The sequence below is a fragment of the Squalius cephalus genome (assembly GCF_949319135.1).
Source record: "Squalius cephalus genome assembly, chromosome: 24".
Classification (NCBI taxonomy): Eukaryota; Metazoa; Chordata; class Actinopteri; order Cypriniformes; family Leuciscidae; genus Squalius; species Squalius cephalus.
The window spans coordinates 9,796,839-9,816,512 of NC_137145.1; the positions used below are offsets into that span (position 1 = coordinate 9,796,839).

Consider the following 19,674-nt stretch of genomic DNA (forward strand, 5'->3'; position numbering starts at 1 on the left):
TCAGAGTTTCCCATCTCAGGGTAAGTCAACTCAGAGTTCAAGTTTTAACTCAGAGTTGGTTGAACCTCCTTTCTGAAACAGGCCCCAGGCCTGTCACGGTTTTCAGGTTCACTGATTCATTTCTCTCTCTCCCTCTCTCTCTGTGCTTGTGAGTGCTGATTGAGTCATCTGTATCGGTCCTCATTAGCACAACTCTTTAACCTGTGTCTTTTCTGTTGTCAGAAGTTTGGTGTTTCTCATGTGTTGTGTTCCAGCTCCCAGTTGTTCCTCAGTCCTGTTCCAGTGTGGATGATTGCTACTCTTACAAGTTTGGATCGTGTTTTTGGACTGTCTGTTTGCGGCTCTGATTGTTGCCTGGATCCCCTCGACTCTCCTTACCAGTGTTTAACTGGCTTTGTCTGCTGTTCCCATTTGTGTTTGGCTAATAAATTCACCTAACTGCATTGGCAATTGCATCTGTCTCATTCATCCCTGACAAGGCCTGTCAAGATCCAAAAAAGACAGAAAAGAACTTTAAAAGTATTATTAAAGAAAGCAAATATCCTTTTATTTGCTAGTTATACATCAGTGTTTACATTTATAGCTCAAGATATGGGCCAAGAAATAATGGCAATACATCCAGGAGAAATAAGGATACATTAACTATCCTTATCATTACTGTTAGTGCTGTGCTTTGATTGGCTAGATGACAGCTCTAGAGGTGTGGCATTGCTGGAAACTGTCAGAGTCAGTGATAGGCTTAAGAGACGGACTCTGCTTTATTCAGTATATATAATAAATCAGGGAAAGTCTGCAGCCTGAGCAAACCTCACTAAGGCCTAACTGTGAGTATATCATATTCATTATTTATTCATTTTTTTATTATTATTATTATATAAATTGTAAAGTTGCTTTTCTGCCCAGACAGGATGAAAAAAAGCATTTGAACATGATTCAAGAGGTCACTGGAAACAGGAATATTTCCTTCCTGTCTGCTGGATTCTCTGGTATACCTCACATGAGATATTATTATATATTCCTGTTTATTGTCTACTTTATTTCTTGTCTAGGAAACTCCTGCCTCATGTTTGTTATCATTACGGACAGAAATCTTTACACTCCTAAATATATCGCTGTCTTTAATTTATCACTGACTGACATTTGTGAAAATACCGCTGTTATCCCTCAGCTTCTGGATGCAGTTTTGTTTGGGAATCAGTTGATCTCGTATGGATTGTGCATGTCCAGTATGTTATTTGTTTCAGTGCAGTCACTAACTCTCACTGTTCTGAGGTATCATATGATTGTGAGCCATAGATCAATGCTTGTTATGATTGGTGCTTTATGGACATTGGCTCTGATGCAAACAATAACGGCAGCAGTTTTCATGACTAGACTTTCTTTCTGCAGAACCAGCGTCATAATCCTTTGTTTCTGCGATCACAGGTCTGTTTTCCCAAGCTGTGTCATCATAAGTGTTTTGTTTCAGGTGATCGTCATGTTTCCAGTATTTTGTATGATCTTTTCATATACATGCATAGCTGTGACATTGTTTAGAATCACAACCCCACAAAGAGCCACAAAGACATGTACTGCTCATTTAATATTAGTGGCTGTATTTTATGTGCCCATCTGCCTAAAATATGTCTTTCAGATCCTTGTAAGCATCAACACTATAATAATTATTCTTTCTCTGACCTCTGCACTTCCTCCAATGCTTAAACCTATAATCTACACATTTATAACAAAGGAGTTTATGGCATCTGTGAAAAAGCTTATCAAAAAAAATGATCATGTTTTCATCTAGAATACCAACTGTGTTCCATTTATAGTAGGCCTATGGAATTCCTCTCATCTGTACATTTCTTTTAATGTAATTATCATTAAAGTACACAGTGTATTACAGAATGTTATAGAATTACTAAAGATGAAACAGTGTTTGTTTTGTGTTACTAAAGCATAAATTGTAAGTGCAGCATATTTAACCTTGTGCCAGTCTGATTTTCTAAATATAAAAGTTCTTCCCCTATTCGTTTGTATTGTACTTTTTAGACACACTGTACTGTATTTATTCATTAAAACTGTTTAGGAAGGCTGGTCTATAAAGACAAGGGTTATTCCATGAATCGTGGTGCCAAGCAATACTGACAAATACACTGAAATCATTACTGTAATATTCTGTTAATGATCTAAAAACAGCTCTTTATCACAGGTAACACAGCATTCCAGACAACAAGCAACTTGACCTCCATTCAGTCAAACTCCTCTGCAAATGAGACTTTTGTTCGTCCTGCAACATTTTTCATCGATGGTTTTTCTAATATGCCACATGTGAAATACTACTATGTGTTCTTGTGTTTTGTATATGTTGTGACTGTTTTAGGGAATTCATTTATCATGTGTATCATTTATTTTGCCCGCAAACTTCACACAGCCAAATATATCGCCGTTTTTAATCTGGCCCTTTCTGATCTGTGTGGAAGCTCAGCTATGATTCCAAAACTCATAGACATGTTTTTATTTGAGCACCAGGAGATTTCATATGAAGAGTGCTTGATGAATATGTTTTTTGTCTTTCATTTCATGAATGTGCAGTCTTTAACACTACTTGCCTTGGCTTATGACAGACTGGTTGCTATATGTTTTCCTCTAAAGTACCATGCCGTTATTACCAAAACATCCATGTCATTCATCATAGGCAGTATGTGGATTTTTTCTGTGACTTTTTTTGCTGTACTTGTGGGTTTAGTCAACAGACTATCTTTTTGTAGAACTAATGTGGTTAATAGTTACTTTTGTGATCACGGTCCTGTCATCAGCCTTTCCTGTAATAGTAATTTCATAAATTATCTCTTGGCATATATTTCTGTTGGTCTTCTGATTTGCATGCCAGTGATACTGGTAACCCTCACATATTGTTGCATTGCTCTGGCTTTGCTTAAGATTGCTCATGGTGCTGATCGCATCAAAGCCATGAAAACCTGCACCTCACATCTCTTGTTAGTGGCAATTTTTTATCTTCCAATTTTAAGTGTAAATGTTAAATCCATTTCAACATCTATTGATCAAAACTCCCGGATAATTAACAATTCCTTGACACAAATAATACCACCTATGCTGAATCCCATCATATACACTCTAAAGACAGAGGAGGTCATGCAATCCATAAAAGAACTGTACAAACGACGCAAGGTGAACACTATTTCAGAAAGAAATGTGAAATAGAGAAAATAAATACAGGTCCTTGTCGCATTATTATTATTATTATTATTATTATTAATGATTGTATGACAGAAACCGGATACTGTTTCTTACATTTAAATATTGGACAAACTATATTATGTAACTAAAATCATTTATCAAATCATCATTTAACAAATTATCAGGATTGGCTGGTTTGATGTTTAGATATTATAAAATAATTGTACAAATTTCTCATGTGTGATTCGAATTTAACGTCACAGTGCTCAAATAAAAATATTTGATCAGAATTTGTGTGGCTCCTTTGTTGTAATTTACAGTGACATCACCAAGGAAATTTCACTCCAAAATCTGAAGTTGGATTTGTAATTTAGGCCGCTGCATCACAGACATTTGTAGCAAAAACACTAAAGAAATGAAAGAATAAGACATAATATATTAAAGGGTAAATAATAACTTTATTTTCTTTAAAGGAGCTTCTCAAAGTGCTTTACAAGGTAAAAATACAAGGAAATCACCAAATAAACCAACAATAGTACATTGGTGTATTAAAACAATAAGAAATCAACAATGTTAGCACAATCAACAGTAAGCTAAGTAAAAAAATAAAATAAAAAAGGTTTTCAAATATGTTTTAAAAATTCCAAGAGACTATGCTTCCCATATTTCAACTGGAAGTTGGTTCCACAACCAGGGAGCAGATAAAAAGCTCTGTCACCCATGGAACATAACTGTGTTTGATGGACATCCAACGGACCATGCTGAGAAGAGCGAAGACTTTATTTAGGAATATATGGTAAAAGCTGAGGTAAATAGGCCTACCAGACTCGGTCCATGAAGTGCTTTGTATGTGAGCATAATAACTTTAAAATCAACTCAGATTTGACTGGTACCCAATGCAATGATTTCAAAATGGGAATAATATGATCTCTTGTATTGGTCCAAGTTAAAATTCTAGCTTCAGAATTTTGAACATACTGTAGCTTATTTAGAGTATGCTTTCGAAATCCCAGTAAGAAGCACATTACATTAATCAAGACGAGAAGAAACAAATCCTATTAATTTAACTTTTCTGCAACTAAAAGGGATAGCATTAGACACAATTTTGAAATAACTCCAAGATAAAAAAAAAAGAAGTCTTTACAACATTTTGTACATGAGGGTCAAATGTCAATGAAGAATCAAAGATCACTCCTAGATTCCTTAAATTATTTTAAAACTCAAGCACTGAACCACCAATGATAAGAGGTGTTTGGCCAACTTTATGAAGCTGATGAAGAGAACCAATACGTTTGAGTTTTATCACCGTTTAAGAAAATTGTTAGCCAAAATGATTGTTAACAATGATTCTGTGTGTCGTCGTATTGGCATAAAGGTGATACTTAATACCTAGACTAGAGTTCATAAAAATTGGCCAAGCGGGTATAAATAAAGATTAAAAAGTAAAGGTCCTAAAATTGAGCCCTGAGGGATGCCAGTAGAAACAGACCTGTATTACAAACAGTCCAATATCAGACCTGTATTACCTTAAAAAGCAACAAACTGTCTGCATCTAGTCAAATATGATCTAAACCAGATCTATGTTACACTAGAGCAGTATGATAGTGTTACAATCTCACAGTGAAATGGATTGTTTCCAACTTTACAAATGTCTTAAATTAAATAACAGATCACAAAGTAGATGAAAGTAGTAGAAGGTATATTGTGTCCCATTTTACTCACCATAATGTTAAAAAATGTCTTTGATTGCACATTAAATTCAGGATTCTGTGCATAAGTGAAATAATTTAAACACAGAAGAAAGACCTCATGCTAGATTCTGTGTGGCAAAACCCTTAAATGTTTAATAAAAAATTACAACAGAAATTACTTTACAATGAATTCAATTGAATTTTATTGCACACTTGACCTGGGGTGCGTTTCCCGAAAGCATCGTTGGCCAACTATGGTCGCAAGTTCATCGCAATGTCCATTGAACTCTATTGGTAACGACGGAACTTGCGACCATAGTGGCCAACGATGCTTTCGGGAAACGCACCCCTGAATGACTATAAGCCTTCTGTACTATATCCACCTAAATACCCCTTAAAATTGTGCCATCTAGTGGTCATCAGACTAAACTTAAATTACTGACATTCCTTACAGTCAGTTATAAACAATACCATGAACCCCATGCATAAACAATTTGCAAATGTTCGGTCAAACTATAAGATGCAGAAGTGTTTCTGTTAATGTAATAATCACACTCACGTTTTATGCTTTGCTATCCTATTGAGGCCTGACATTAGAAGAAATCAGTCACAGTCAATTAAAAATGATGGCAGATACCTCTTCATATCTAAACAGTACTCACACACAGTCCAGTGGCCTATGTAACAATTAATTGTAATTGCTAATTTTATTCATTGTGATTTGTTTATTTAGGCTACACACATCAGTGGCTTCTGAGGGTTGTTCCATAAAAGACGCTTAGAAAAGCGGGGATTAAACTCCAAAACCGGACTTGAATGAGCCTAACAAATAAGTTGGGGCTAAAGTGGTTCCATAAAAGGTAATTGAAGTTCACGCAATCCCACTAATTTGATCCAGGTTTATCTAGTCTAGATAATTGCGTGTACACGCGTTTCTGAAGCAGCCCTAAAGGTCGATCGTGGATCAAATCGATCCACCATCAAAACAGCGTATGTTTTGTGCTGTTTTATGCGTTTGTGACATTTTTTTTTTTTTTTTTTCTCAGTGCAAAACTTACAATTTACAGTTATATTCTCTATCTGTAAATGTTAGAAAGTCGTGCAAATGTATCCATTTTACTGCTATCTTCATATTGAACGAGCGCCGCTGCGCGCATGCGCGCCAAATAGGAGCGCAATAATTCTGACTAAAATATACATTTTGCTTGGAAAATTAATATGCGATATTTTATAACACCAGAAATATCTTCTAATTATAATAATTTATCTTTAGGATGTTGGATAAGTTGCAGTGAACTTCTAGCTCATTACACTCATATATTTTATACTTCTAAAGTAGCCTAATTCAGGGAAGATTTTTTTAAGAAACTAAATATATAAAGATACAAAATATAGTTTTGGGTATAGGACCTATGCTACTTAATAAAGATGATGTATACTTATTTAGAATGCTGAGAATTACAGCTTTTAATCCAATACTTTTTTGGAGAAAGCAAGAATCCCCAGTTTTAAATGAGTAGATTTAGTTTCTAAAGTAGGCCTACACTATGGAGAGGATAACATGAAATTAAGAGCAAATGTATACATTTTGAAAAAATATGTGCAACTCTAAAATCAAAGAATATTCCATAAAATAAAGGAATATATGTTAGCCTACATTAACTACATTTTTATATAACCCTCCCTCCCTTTTATTTCTAGTTATTTGTTATTTTATTTATTTACTTATTTAATATTGAATATTTGATATTTAAATAATATTACTTGAATAACTATTATGAATGTGTGTCATTATAAGAGTTTGATATAAATATGTGAATGTTACATTTTTATTAATATTTATTTATTGTTTTTTGTCTTTTTCCCCTTAAATCATATGTAAAGGTGTCTAACTATGTACTTTTTGGTTATTGTTCTAATTATGTGTTTTTAGGCTATGTGTTGGTGGGTATTATCACAAAAGAAAAAAAGTAGAAGGAAAAATAAGGAATATTTATTGGGGGAAAATATGATGTCTTTAAAGGAACTGTCCATTTGTATAATTGTGTTAAATGTGTTTGAATTGAAAGACATAATAAAGTACATAATATATATATTATATATATATATATATATATATATATATGCTAAAATATTTGTTATTTGGACATTAGATGTGCCTTATTTAGAATCTTAAACCTACAAGTGTATTTTTATGATAGCAATAACTGTAAAGTGACTATTGTAATGGTGTAAATCAAATGTAGGCTAATATACTGTCAATTACTAAGCTCAGATTCATCTTACCATTTAAAATTTATACTGTGCTTTTGTAATTAGTTATTTTTAATTTTGTGATTTTAAGCTTTTTTTTAGATTGTGTTCTAATGTTCTTCTAATAATCATAAATATGTACTACAGCTGCCAAACAAAACCAGAGAGAAATGTATTCATAAATCTTTAAAACAATCTAATTAAATCTTGGGCACAAAACATTCAGCCAGTATCTATATATAGATAGATAGATAGGTAGATAGATAGATAGATAGATATAGATATATATAGGTCTATATTTTAAGTCGATTTTCTGTATACTGTGTATTTATTTTTGGACTAATAGTGGTTAATAAAGTCCAATAATGGTATGAGAGAGTGTCAGTAATATCATTGTGTTCTTGTCGGTCAATGTTAGAGGATCTGTGTAACAGCTGAGGCTTAGCCTGACAGTTAGCCTGCCCTGGGGGCTGTTCCATAAAACAAGATTAGAGTATAAGCCAGGCTTATTTCGGTTAGTCAGACTTATTGTCGGTGGATTCTGTTTCATAAAGCAAACTTAAAATAGTTCAAACTCAGTTACCCTGGCAACTTATGCTGAGAAACTAGCCTGGTCCAGGGCAGGCTAACTGTCAGGCTAAGCCTCAGTTGTTACACAGATCCTCTAACACTGACCAACAAGAACACAATGATATTACCACTGACACTCTCTCATACCATTATTGGACTTTATTAACCACTATTAGTCCAAAAATAAATACACAGTATTCAGAAAATCAACTTAAATAAGGCTACAATGATTAATTAGACAATATAGACCTATAGATAGATAGATAGATAGATAGATAGATAGATAGATAGATAGATAGATAGATAGATAGATAGATAGATAGATAGATAGATAGATAGATAGATAGATAGATAGGCCTAAATACAATATATATATACTACAGGTTTTCTTTTTTTACTGGCTGAATGTTTTGTGCCCAAGATTTAATTAGATTGTTTTAAAGATTTATGAATACATTTCTCTCTGGTTTTGTTTGGCAGCTGTAGTACATGTTTATGATTAGAAGAACATTAGAACACAATCTGAAAAAAGCTTTGTAAAGCAGAAGTTAAAATCACAAAATTAAAAAAAAAAAAAAATTACAAAAGCAGAGTATAAATTTTAACTGGTAAGATGAATCTGAGCTTAGTAATTGACAGTATTAGCCTATATTTGATTTACCCCATTACAATAGTCACTTTACAGTTATTGCTATCATAAAAATATACACACAGGTTTAAAATTCTAAATAAGGCACATCTAATGTCCAAATAACAAATATTTTAGTATATATATAATGTACTTTATTATGTCTTTCAATTCAAACACATTTAACACAATTATACAAATTGACAGTTCCTTTAAAGACATCATATTTTCCCCCAATAAATATTCCTTATTTTTCCTTCTACTTTTTTTCTTTTGTGATAATACCCACCAACACATAGCCTAAAAACACACATGATTAGAACAATAACCAAAAAGTACATAGACACTTTTACATATGATTTAAGGGGGAAAAGACAAAAAACAATAAATAAATAGTAATAAAAATTTAACATTAACATATTTATATCAAACTCTTATAATGACACATAATTCCTAATAGTTATTCAAGTAATATTATTTGAATATCAAATATTCAATATTAAATAAGTAAATAAATAAAATAACAAATAACTAGAAATAAAAGGGAGGGAGGGTTATATAAAAATGTATGTAGGCTAATATATATTCCTTTATTTTATGGAATATTCTTTAATTTTAGAGTTGCACATATCTTTTCAAAATGTATACATTTGCTCTTAATTTAATGTTATCCTCTCCATAATGTACTTTAGAAACTAAATCTACTCATTTAAAACTGGGGATTCTTGCTTTCTCCAAAAAAATATTGCATTAAAAGCTGTAATTCTCAGCATTCTAAATAAGTATACATCATCTTTATTAAGTAGCATAGGTCCTATACCCAAAACTATATTTTGTATCTCTATATATTTAGTTTCTTAAAAAAAATCTTCCCTGAATTATAGGCTACTTCACTGAAGTACTTCTGTTCGCTAGAAGTTCAGTGCAACTTATCCAACATTCTAAAGATAAATTATTATAATTAGAAGATATTTCTAGTGTTATAAAATATCGCATATTAATTTTCCAAGCAAAATGTATATTTTAGTCAGAATTATTGCGCTCCTATTTGGCGCGCATGCGCGCAGCAGCGCTCGTTCAATATGAAAATTAGCAGCAAAATGGATACATTTGCATGACTTTCGAACATTTACAGATGGAGAATATAACTGTAAAATGTAAGTTTTGCACTGAGGGGGAAAAAAACATGTTACAAACGCATAAAACAGCACAAAATATACGCTGTTTGATGGTGGATCGATTTGATCCACGATCGACCTCTAGGGCTGCTTAAGAAACGCGTGTACACGCAATTATCTAGACTAGATAAACCTGGATCAAATTAGTGAGATTGCGTGAGCTTCAATTACCTTTTATGGAACCACTTTAGCCCCAACTCATTTGTTAGGCTCATTCAAGTCCGGTTTTGGAGTTTAATCCCTGCTTTTCTAAGCGTCTTTTATGGAACAGCCCCCTGGACCAGGCTAGTTTCCCAGCATAAGTTGCCAGGGTAACTGAGTTTGAACTATTTTAAGTTTGCTTTATGAAACAGAATCCACTGACAATAAGTCTGACTAACCAAAATAAGCCTGGCTTGAATTCTAATCTTGTTTTATGGAACAACCCTCTGATATACTTTTTGATCTTCGTAACTTAAAAAAATAATAAACATGCTTGTGTTATAATTTAAAGACGTACTTCTAGAAAAGAGTAAAGCAGACGTAGCGTATACGCTCTAGTAAAGCTCATTGTGGAAGCTTGTTTCCGCCATTTTCTCTCACTCACAATTGTGAGTTTATTGTACAATTCTTTTTTCTTACAATTCCAAGTTTATGTATAAACTCAGAATTGAGTTATAAACTTGGAATTGTGAGGAAAAAAGTCAGAATTGTGAGATATAAACTCACAATTACGTTTTTTTCATTTCCAACTAGCAGCGTATAGTAGCCTACTGTAATACCAGACAAATCTACTACTAAACTTACTAATGTGCTGTTGTATTCCCTCTAAAATGATGTCACTTCATGCAGGATGATTTATTTTTATTTTTAAGGGAAACCACAAAAGATAAACAATATAGAAAGATGCACGAAAAAACCTAAAGACCGATTCAATTTAAACATATTTTGAAGGGGGAAAAAAGAAACACCAGGAATGTTTCTTTAATACAATTTTCCAGTTTTTAAGTTAAATATAGCACCTGAGCACATTGCAAAATGGCTACACCTGCTCAAACCAAAGTATTGTGGAGTTTAATATTCAACCCAGCACAAGAAGACAAAAGTCTGAGACTAGTGTAAAAGCCTTTGTTTGGTATCTTTCTGGTCACTGCGTAATAAATATGCTATGTAGGTCCTTATTAAACATACATTAACATGTACTGGAAAAAGTACTCCTTTCATGATGAAGTATTTCTGTCTATGCATTCTTGACACTACGCATTTTGTTAAGAAAACAAGATGGCTGTGTTTTATTGTGCAACAGACACAGAGGCCATTGCATCAGGCAGATTGTGTAGCTGATGTCCTTTGTTTTAGGAGCTGCTCTTTTCGAGTGTTCTGGTAGGTGGTCATGCACTCCTTAAACTTCTGAACCTCAGTCTGACACTTCCTCCAGTCCTGATGCTCAGCCATACACTCCTGCAGAGCGTAGTGCAGCTCAGCACAGCCTGTCCTGGAGATCATCCCATCCACTGGATCATCTTCATCCTCATCCTCACTCCTGCTCCGGTTGTGTGGGGATGGGGAAGGAGCCGATGCCATACTGTCAGAAAAACGATCATTTAAAGATGTGTGTGTTATTATATCGATCGAAGAAAATGTATGTAAACAAACCGGTCGTATATCAGTAACTTATTCGTTTTTCTTTCACGCTCGTGTGTAGAAAAAACTCTTAAAGATTTAATATTTAAATAAACTTGCCTTTGCAGTTTGTGATGATATCAAGAGTTTACTTCAAAAAGGTTTCATAACTTGTCTAGCCGGGCACATTTCACATCACGAACAGGAAATGTGTTACATTTGTAAAAGTCCGAGTCTATTCATCGACGTAAGTAAAATGGCAGTACATGTAATTACAATCGTTATCCACTAGATGTCAGTGTTATATTAGAAAATAGCAATGGACTGAAGCTTGTTCACGAAATCAAGTCAAAATAGTTTTTAAACAGAGCAGTTAAAAGAAAGACTTTATGTTAAAAAATAAATATAGGCTAAATATAAAATAAAACTTCAGAGGAATTGAATAACATGGACAATCAAAAGCCACAGTTTTAATCAGATCAACATTGCACTCACATTATTGGCAGCTTTTTCACAGGTGTAAACATTTTGTGAATATATAACATTGTTATCACACTTATATTCTTTCTGTCCATCCATGAACTTAATTTTTGAATGCAAATTTAAGCGAAAGCAAAAACTGGCTACGTACAGTATAGCACAATGAGAGAAAACGTGGAGATGTGCTTTCTTTGGCTTTTAAATGGTGCAAGTTGATCAAGAAAATTCATTTTTACAAGTTACATGCAGAGCAAATGTAGAATTGGGAGATTTAAATAAAAAACAATGCATTTTAAACCACAAAATAATACAAAGAAGCATCACAGAATTCCTCCAAAATAATATTAATAACATGGATAATATCAATTAAATCACAATTATGTTCCACATTAATGTGCATTTTACAAAGGATGAACAGACAGTCTGCGGGTTAACAACAAATAAATCCTGCTTCGAATCTCTTTAGTTTTCAATGAGTAAATGATGGGATTCACACAGGGTGTGATGAGGGACGACAAAGACAAGCACACCGTTCTTACATTTGGGTTTATAATAGTTCCAGAAAATCCAATATTGAAGATAATTAAAATTGGAATGAAGAATAAGGCCACTAACACGAGGTGTTCAGTGCACGTGGCCAGCGCCTTATAACGGCTCTGATTATTTTTCATTCTAAATACAGCAATTAATATACCAATGTAGGTCAAGAAAATAAAAGTCAAAGGTGCAACCATGAAGAGTATAGTTAAAGCAGTGGCAAAATTCCATTGGTGCGTTGTATCGCTGCAAGCGAGTCTTAAAACAGGAGTATAATCGCAAAAATAGCTGTTGACTTTAAGAGAGCCACAAAATGAGAGGGGCAGGATGGATAAAGTGCCGTAGAGTACCGTAGTAAGACCAAAGAACCAAACTGCACCGATTATGTAAGCCATTCTAGTGTTTGTGTTTATAGTCTCCTGTCTTAAAGGCAAGCAGATCGCAATGAATCTGTCATAAGAGAGAACACATATGGAAAACGACTCGAGGAATACAAAAGTATAGTAAGTGAACATTTGCACAAGGCACAGTTTGAATGGCACAAAATTGTCTAAAACAAGGTAAGTCTTTATCATGCCAGGCACAAGAGAAGTGCTGAGAACAAGATCAACTAAAGCCAGATTACCAACAGCCATGAACTTTGGGACATGCAGTCGGTGGTCATAGAAAATGATGATGATCAGAAAGACATTGCATTTAACTGTGATCACATAGAGCACAGTGAGGAAAATTACATAGATGTAATTGTAAGGCATTGAACTCAAGGCAACAATGTAAAATCCTCCAGGCTGAATGAGGGAGTTGTTGGGGGGAGAATTGCTGGCATTCTGCATGGCCGTCCTTCCTTTAACTTGACTGTAGCGTTCTTTGCTTTCAGTGGACGAGAAACCAGGCAGATTCCTGTGAGAAGCAGTCATAAACAGCTTGTGCTTTACAATTCACCTCTAACATCTATGTTATTTGATGACAGAAGGCTTTTTACAAATTCAGCAACAAGAATGAAAATATAAACATAACATGTTACAAGGATTGTCTTATTCATATACATACATGTACATATCCACAACAATGTTGTGATGGTTTGTAGATAGTGCAGAACGCACTAATGTCTTCCCTGCAGTTTTTGCCGCAGCTTCACAGTTCTGGATCACTGTGAATCCTGAATGTTAACTTGGTAATCTTTTATGGGCAATATATTGTCAATTTTTCCTCCAGAGGTGTCATTAAACAAGAGAGATTCTCAGGTATCTAAATAGCCTTGAGAGAAAAGACATTCATTAGTGGTGTTTGCTTCACTAATGTGAGATTATGGTATAACTAATTGGCTTAAGTGTCACTAATTAGTCTGTTTTTGTGTACAATTTTTTGCAACAATAATGAAAATTTCTCATGTGGGATAATGAAAGATGGCATTATAGAAAATTGTGAAAATTATAACAAAACTTTACATTTAAAGGGAAAAGCTGTAAAAAAAATATTTATACAATGAAATTATAAACAAATAAATAAACCTGTTCAATAAGTTTGTTTTTTTTATCTTTCTGTTCATTAAAGAAACCTGAGAAAAACTATATCGTGGTTTCAACAAAAATACTGAGCACCAAATCAGCATGTTAGAGTGATTTCTAAAGGATCACGTGACACTAAAGACAGGAGTAATGATGCTAAAAATAAATTTTTGCCATCACAGGAATAAATTACATCTTAAAATATATTAAAATAGAAAACAGTTCTGTCATGAAAACTCTCAGAGAGTTTGGCATGGTAATAGGGGGTTTGCTGAAAAACTGTTGAGGAATGTATAGGTGAGTCGACTGAGTGAATATATATATGCTACCTGCTGATAGGATTGACATGATGATTGTTGATGACAAGTTGATTGGATTGATTATTTGAACGTGCTCCTCCAGAACTTTGTTTAATGAAACATCATTTATGTGATTGCAAGCATATTGGGTTAAGGACTTGGGATAAGGTCTGCGCCATAGAGTTTCATGACAGAACTTTGTATTTATTTTAAATTGTAATATTATTTCACAATATTACTAATTTTATTGTATTTTTTTATCAGATAAATGCAGATTTGGTGAGCATATAAGATACTTCTTTCAAATAATTTTGTAATATTGCTTTCAGTAACAAAGCACACAATGAAAGAAATAGAGAACAAAAACAGTCTTTTAATGAAATAAACAAGGAAAACTCAGGAGATTGCAGGAGAATATATAACATAACCACGTTAATACTGACGATACCAGACAAATCAACAGAATGAAACTCGTTGCTTAAATAGAAAGAGTAATCAACCTGAACAGAAACAGGTGTGTGGAAACTAATTAACAGCCAAGGAAACTATAGAAACAACAAACGGGCAAGCAGACAGGGAAAACCAAAACTCTATCCATTCAAATGTCAAGCGAATCTTTCCAAAGTTTGCAAAAAAATAAATAAAAATAATAATAATACAAACAAACAAATGTGAATTAGGTGTGTTTCAGTCAAGTTGTTAGAGCTGTTGATGGTGGTATCGGTAACCTAGTAACCAACAGTAAATAAAACACAGTCTTGTGTTTAATTTTCGCTACGTCAGAATTTATTCAGCAAATTCGTTTCCTTCTCCCATTATTCGCATTAACTCTTTTTCGCACAAGTCAAAAACCACTTCAAGTGATACTTTTTTCCTAAATTTGGTGTTACCGTCACTCGTTTCTGATGCAATACTTCAAAACGTGCATAAAAACAGGGTGATGGAAACATAGTTAATGACAATAAAACGGAACATACACGCATTTTTTTTTTTTTTATTCAATCAACACTATTCCATGTCATTATGGGAATAGTGACAAAGCAAACCCTGATTTGAGATAGCTTTGCAATGTATTAAAAACAAACAAACAAAAAGCCCCAGAAATTTCACAATGCGTAAGTATTCAGACCCTCAACTCAGTGCATAGTTGAAGCACCTTTGGCAGAGATTACAGCCTTCAGTCTATGTGATAAGCTTTGCACGCCTGGATTTGAGGGGTTTCTCACACTCTTCTTGGCAATTCCTCTTCAAATTCAGGTGTGATGTACGGTGGCCGAGAGGTGCAAAACAAATCACAATTACAAAAACAAAATAACAATTCAGAAAACACAATGACAATTTAGAAAACAAAATAACAATTCAGAAAACACAACGACAATTTAGAAAACAAAATAACAATTCAGAAAACACAATAACAATTCAGAAAACACAACGGCATTTCAGAAAACACGACGACAATTCAGAAAAAACGGAAAAGGTAGGTATATTTTGAGAATGACGTACTTATCGCTGAATGGACGAGATACCTGTCAATCAAGCCAGAACCGGAATCAAGCGATACTGTCTGGAAGTACCGGTAGAAACAAATCGTACCCATCAACGTGCCAAAGATAGTTCGGTCCCATGGAGTGATAGGTACGCCTAACGAATCTACGACGTGTCCTTGTTCTGTCCCTGGTGGGTTGAGTTCTTGCAGCAGCCGCATATGTCATCACGTTTAACACGCAACTTCTGCAGAGAAGTAGGCTACTAACCACGTTGTCCGGTAGCCGAACAACTGTCCTGGTCGACGCAGCTTTTAATGTAGTGGTATGTCGAAAAATGAAATAAAAGAGAGCATTGCAGTGAAGGCTTCTTTGTTGGTGTATTTACTCAAAATGAAGCATAAGAGAATATGCATAACAAAAGCTCAAAACATACAATCTCAACATGTATATCACTTTTTTACAGTAATGACCGTTGTACACATAAGTGACTTTAAACATTCCATTACACTAGAAGGAAAAATATGATCAACAAGCTATTTAACACTCTCTCTGTGCAGTTCTCATGCTCTAGCTAGCCCCAAAATGACGTGTGACAGCTGGTAGTAACACTCTAATCTCATGCTTTTTACAAACTAAATATGACTGAAACAACATCATGTACTCTCATACACTCATTATGACCAGTTATAATGAATAGCGGGCTATCGCGCTAATCGCGAAACACTCATGCTAACCATGTGCTCAGGCATACTAAACTCATGACACACTATTAATATAGTAAATATTATGTGGTATGTCGCCAGCATGTCCACAATCACGGCACATGAATGTCCTTCTTCAAAGTAAAAGTTTAATGTGTTCTATTTTTGCATAGCAAAACAAAGTTGATCACAAATTTCTTGATTGACAGGTATCTCGTCCAATCAGTGATAAGTACGTCATTCTCAAAATATACCTACCTTTTCCGTTTTTTCTGAATTGTCGTCGTGTTTTCTGAAATGTCGTTGTGTTTTCTGAAATGTCGTTGTGTTTTCTGAATTGTTATTGTGTTTTCTGAATTGTTATTGTGTTTTCTGAATTGTTATTTTGTTTTCTAAATTGTCGTTGTGTTTTCTGAATTGTTATTTTGTTTTCTAAATTGTCGTTGTGTTTTCTGAATTGTTATTTTGTTTTTGTAATTGTGATTTGTTTTGCACCTCTCGGCCACCGTAGTGATGACTGTCCGTGGACTGTCATTTTCAGACTTGCCACACAGTACATTACCATGCTTTACTGTTGGTATTGTACCTGTATATAATGGTATACATATTTAACTTTAAAATATATCAAATATAAGACAATCTTCCATCCATCAGGAAATACCAGACGTGAAAGTGACGGAGAAAGACTGAGAAAAAAAAGACACAACTTAAACAGCTTGATTGATTGAAGTTCTACATGGACATAAGTCGTGAAACTTTAACTTTCTTTCTTTCTTTCTTTCTTTCTTTCTTTCTTTCTTTCTTTCTTTCTTTCTTTCTTTCTTTCCTTATTTCTTTCTTTCTTTCCTTCTTTCTTTCTTTCCTTTCTTCTTTCCTTCTTTCCTTCTTTCCTTTCTTTCTTTCTTTCTTTCCTTCTTTCTTTCTTTCTTTCTTTCTTTCTTTCTTTCTTTCCTTCTTTCTTTCTTTCTTTCTTTCTTTCTTTCTTTCCTTCATTCTTTCTTTCTTTCAATAATTACATTTAAAGATATCAAGCTGTTGTTGTAATTTTTTGAGTAGTTTAAATCAAATTAAAATGAGACATCTGAAGGCACTGTTTCATTTGAGAATCTTATTGCTTCATGAACAAACATCCCAGTAGACATCTGTCTTAAATTGGAGAGTAAAATAAACATAGAGTCCTTTATCTCTTCATAATACATTTTAACTGCATATTAATTATTAATTATTAATCATTATTAGGAACACCTGTTCAATTTCTCATTAATGCAATTATCTAATAAACCAATCTCATGGCAGTTGCTTCAATGCATTTAGGGGTGTGGTCCTGGTCAAGACAATCTCCTGAACTCCAAACTGAATGTCAGAATGGGAAAGAAAGGTGATTTAAGCAATTTTGAGCGTGGCATGGTTGTTGGTGCCAGACGGGCCGGTCTGAGTATTTCACAATCTGCTCAGTTACTGGGATTTTCACGCACAACCATTTCTAGGGTTTACAAAGAATGGTGTGAAAAGGGAAAAACATCCAGTATGCGGCAGTCCTGTGGGCGAAAATGCCTTGTTGATGCTAGAGGTCAGAGGAGAATGGGCCAACTGATTCAAGCTGATAGAAGAGCAACTTTGACTGAAATAACCACTCGTTACAACCGAGGTATGCAGCAAAGCATTTGTGAAGCCACAACACGCACAACCTTGAGGCGGATGGGCTACAACAGCAGAAGACCCCGGGTACCACTCATCTCCACTACAAATAGGAAAAAGAGGCTACAATTTGCACAAGCTCACCAAAATTGGACAGTTGAAGACTGGAAAAATGTCGCCTGGTCTGATGAGTCTTGATTTCTGTTGAGACATTCAGATGGTAGAGTCAGAATTTGGCGTAAACAGAATGAGAACATGGATCCGTCATGCCTTGTTACCACTGTGCAGGCTGGTGGTGGTGGTGTAATGGTGTGGGGGATGTTTTCTTGGCACACTTTAGGCCCCTTAGTGCCAATTGGGCATCGTTTAAATGCCACGGCCAACCTGAGCATTGTTTCTGACCATGTCCATCCCTTTATGACCACCATGTACCCATCCTCTGATGGCTACTTCCAGCAGGATAATGCACCATGTCACAAAGCTCGAATCATTTCAAATTGGTTTCTTGAACATGACAATGAGTTCACTGTACTAAAATGGCCCCCACAGTCACCAGATCTCAACCCAATAGAGCATCTTTGGGATGTGGTGGAACGGGAGCTTCGTGCCCTGGATGTGCATCCCACAAATCTCCATCAACTGCAAGATGCTATCCTATCAATATGGGCCAACATTTCTAAAGAATGCTTTCAGCATCTTGTTGAATCAATGCCACGTAGAATTAAGGCAGTTCTGAAGGAGAAAGGGGGTCAAACACAGTATTAGTATGGTGTTCCTAATAATCCTCTAGGTGAGTGTATGTCTGGTAAGTATATAGCTAGTTGGAAAACAGTTTAGCTTACCTGTTTCTGGCAACATTTGATGGTAGAATGGTAGAAACTTGAGGTAAATGTTTGTGTAGACAAATAGATCAAGTTAATCTGTTGTGTGATTGTGTGATTCACTTCTTTATAAAGTTTTGTTCACACTGTACTGTTGACACCTGCTGTGATCATCTTCTCTGGATCTGCTGCCTCAATCTGCTGCCAAATCACAGCTGTGCTGACACAACAGTGACCCTTGTGGTGTGATACTCTTGTGGTATTTATTGAATATAATTTTTTAATGATCATGCTTGCACATAAGTTGGATTATATTGCACATTTGCCCAAAATTACAATAGGTAACATGGAAGAAAATGGAAGCACTTTGGGGAAAAAATCCGCTTTTACCACTTTTAAGAATATAGTGTTAAAATGGACAAAAAAACATTTTCTAAGCTGACAACCTGGCTAGAACACATTTTGAGGGGTTAAATATTAATACTGGATAGGTTGTATACTTGTACCAAAAAGTGTCCAACAAAGTTTTAATATCAGTTTTGGCCCCCTGACTATTTCTAAATATTTCATGCATATGATTTATTGTTGTCTTAAAGGGATGGTTCACCCAAATATGAAAATTCAACATTTACTCACCCTCAAGTTGTTCCAAACCTGTGTGAGTTTCTTCTGCTGAACATAAAAGAAGAATATGGGTAAACAACCAGTTGATGGATGGTCGGACCCCACTGACGCACACTTATATTCTTTCTGTCCATCCATTCTTAAATTATTTATGAACTTCAAGAATTTTCATTATTTAAAGGATTTTTGAATACAAAGTGAAAACAAAAACTGTCTGCGTACAGTATAGAAATCAAGCACAATGAGAGAAAACATGGAGATGTGCTCTCTTTGACTTTTAAATGGTGCAAGTTGATCAAGCAAATTCATTTTTACAAGATACATGCAGAGCAAATGTAGAATTGGGAGATTTAAATAAAAAACAATGCATTTTAAACCACAAAATAATACAAAGCATCACAGAATGCCTCCAAAATAATATTAATAACATGGATAATATCAAATGAATCACAATTATGTTCCACATTAATGTGCATT

The 19,674-nt window shown here is 34.4% G+C and overlaps 4 protein-coding genes across 5 annotated transcripts; 2 read left to right on the forward strand and 2 right to left on the reverse strand.

The window, feature by feature from the left end:
- Positions 1-928: 928 nt before the first annotated feature.
- Positions 929-1,786, forward strand: LOC307152158 (olfactory receptor 13C2-like; the record flags this gene model as incomplete). Its single annotated transcript, XM_079860565.1, has 1 exon — positions 929-1,786. One exon carries the CDS (start codon positions 929-931, stop codon positions 1,784-1,786), a length of 858 nt encoding a protein of 285 aa, XP_079716691.1.
- Positions 1,787-1,906: 120 nt separating this feature from the next.
- Positions 1,907-3,204, forward strand: LOC307152159 (olfactory receptor 8D1-like; the record flags this gene model as incomplete). The annotated part of the gene is made up of 2 exons (XM_079860566.1): positions 1,907-1,916; positions 2,192-3,204. 2 exons carry the CDS (start codon positions 1,907-1,909, stop codon positions 3,202-3,204), a joined length of 1,023 nt encoding a protein of 340 aa, XP_079716692.1.
- A 2,128-nt stretch (positions 3,205-5,332) lies between these two features.
- coa4 (cytochrome c oxidase assembly factor 4 homolog) lies at positions 5,333-11,349 on the reverse strand. Of its 2 annotated transcripts, XR_013820023.1 has the most exons (3): positions 11,223-11,349; positions 9,926-11,064; positions 5,333-5,621 (listed from the first exon to the last, which is right to left on the reverse strand). XR_013820023.1 is itself a non-coding variant. In XM_079861360.1 (2 exons), exon 2 carries the CDS (start codon positions 11,061-11,063, stop codon positions 10,803-10,805), a length of 261 nt encoding a protein of 86 aa, XP_079717486.1. In that variant the 5' UTR covers position 11,064; positions 11,223-11,331; the 3' UTR covers positions 10,329-10,802. The 2 variants fall into 2 exon arrangements, 1 of the variants encoding a protein (XP_079717486.1); XM_079861360.1 differs by lacking the exon at positions 5,333-5,621 and having other exon boundaries at positions 10,329-11,064; positions 11,223-11,331.
- A 634-nt stretch (positions 11,350-11,983) lies between these two features.
- Positions 11,984-13,011, reverse strand: LOC307152589 (olfactory receptor 10A2-like; the record flags this gene model as incomplete). The annotated part of the gene is made up of 1 exon (XM_079861357.1): positions 11,984-13,011. The coding sequence occupies exon 1, from the start codon at positions 12,950-12,952 to the stop codon at positions 11,984-11,986; it is 969 nt and encodes a 322-aa protein (XP_079717483.1). The 5' UTR covers positions 12,953-13,011.
- Between the last annotated feature and the right edge of the window lie 6,663 nt (positions 13,012-19,674).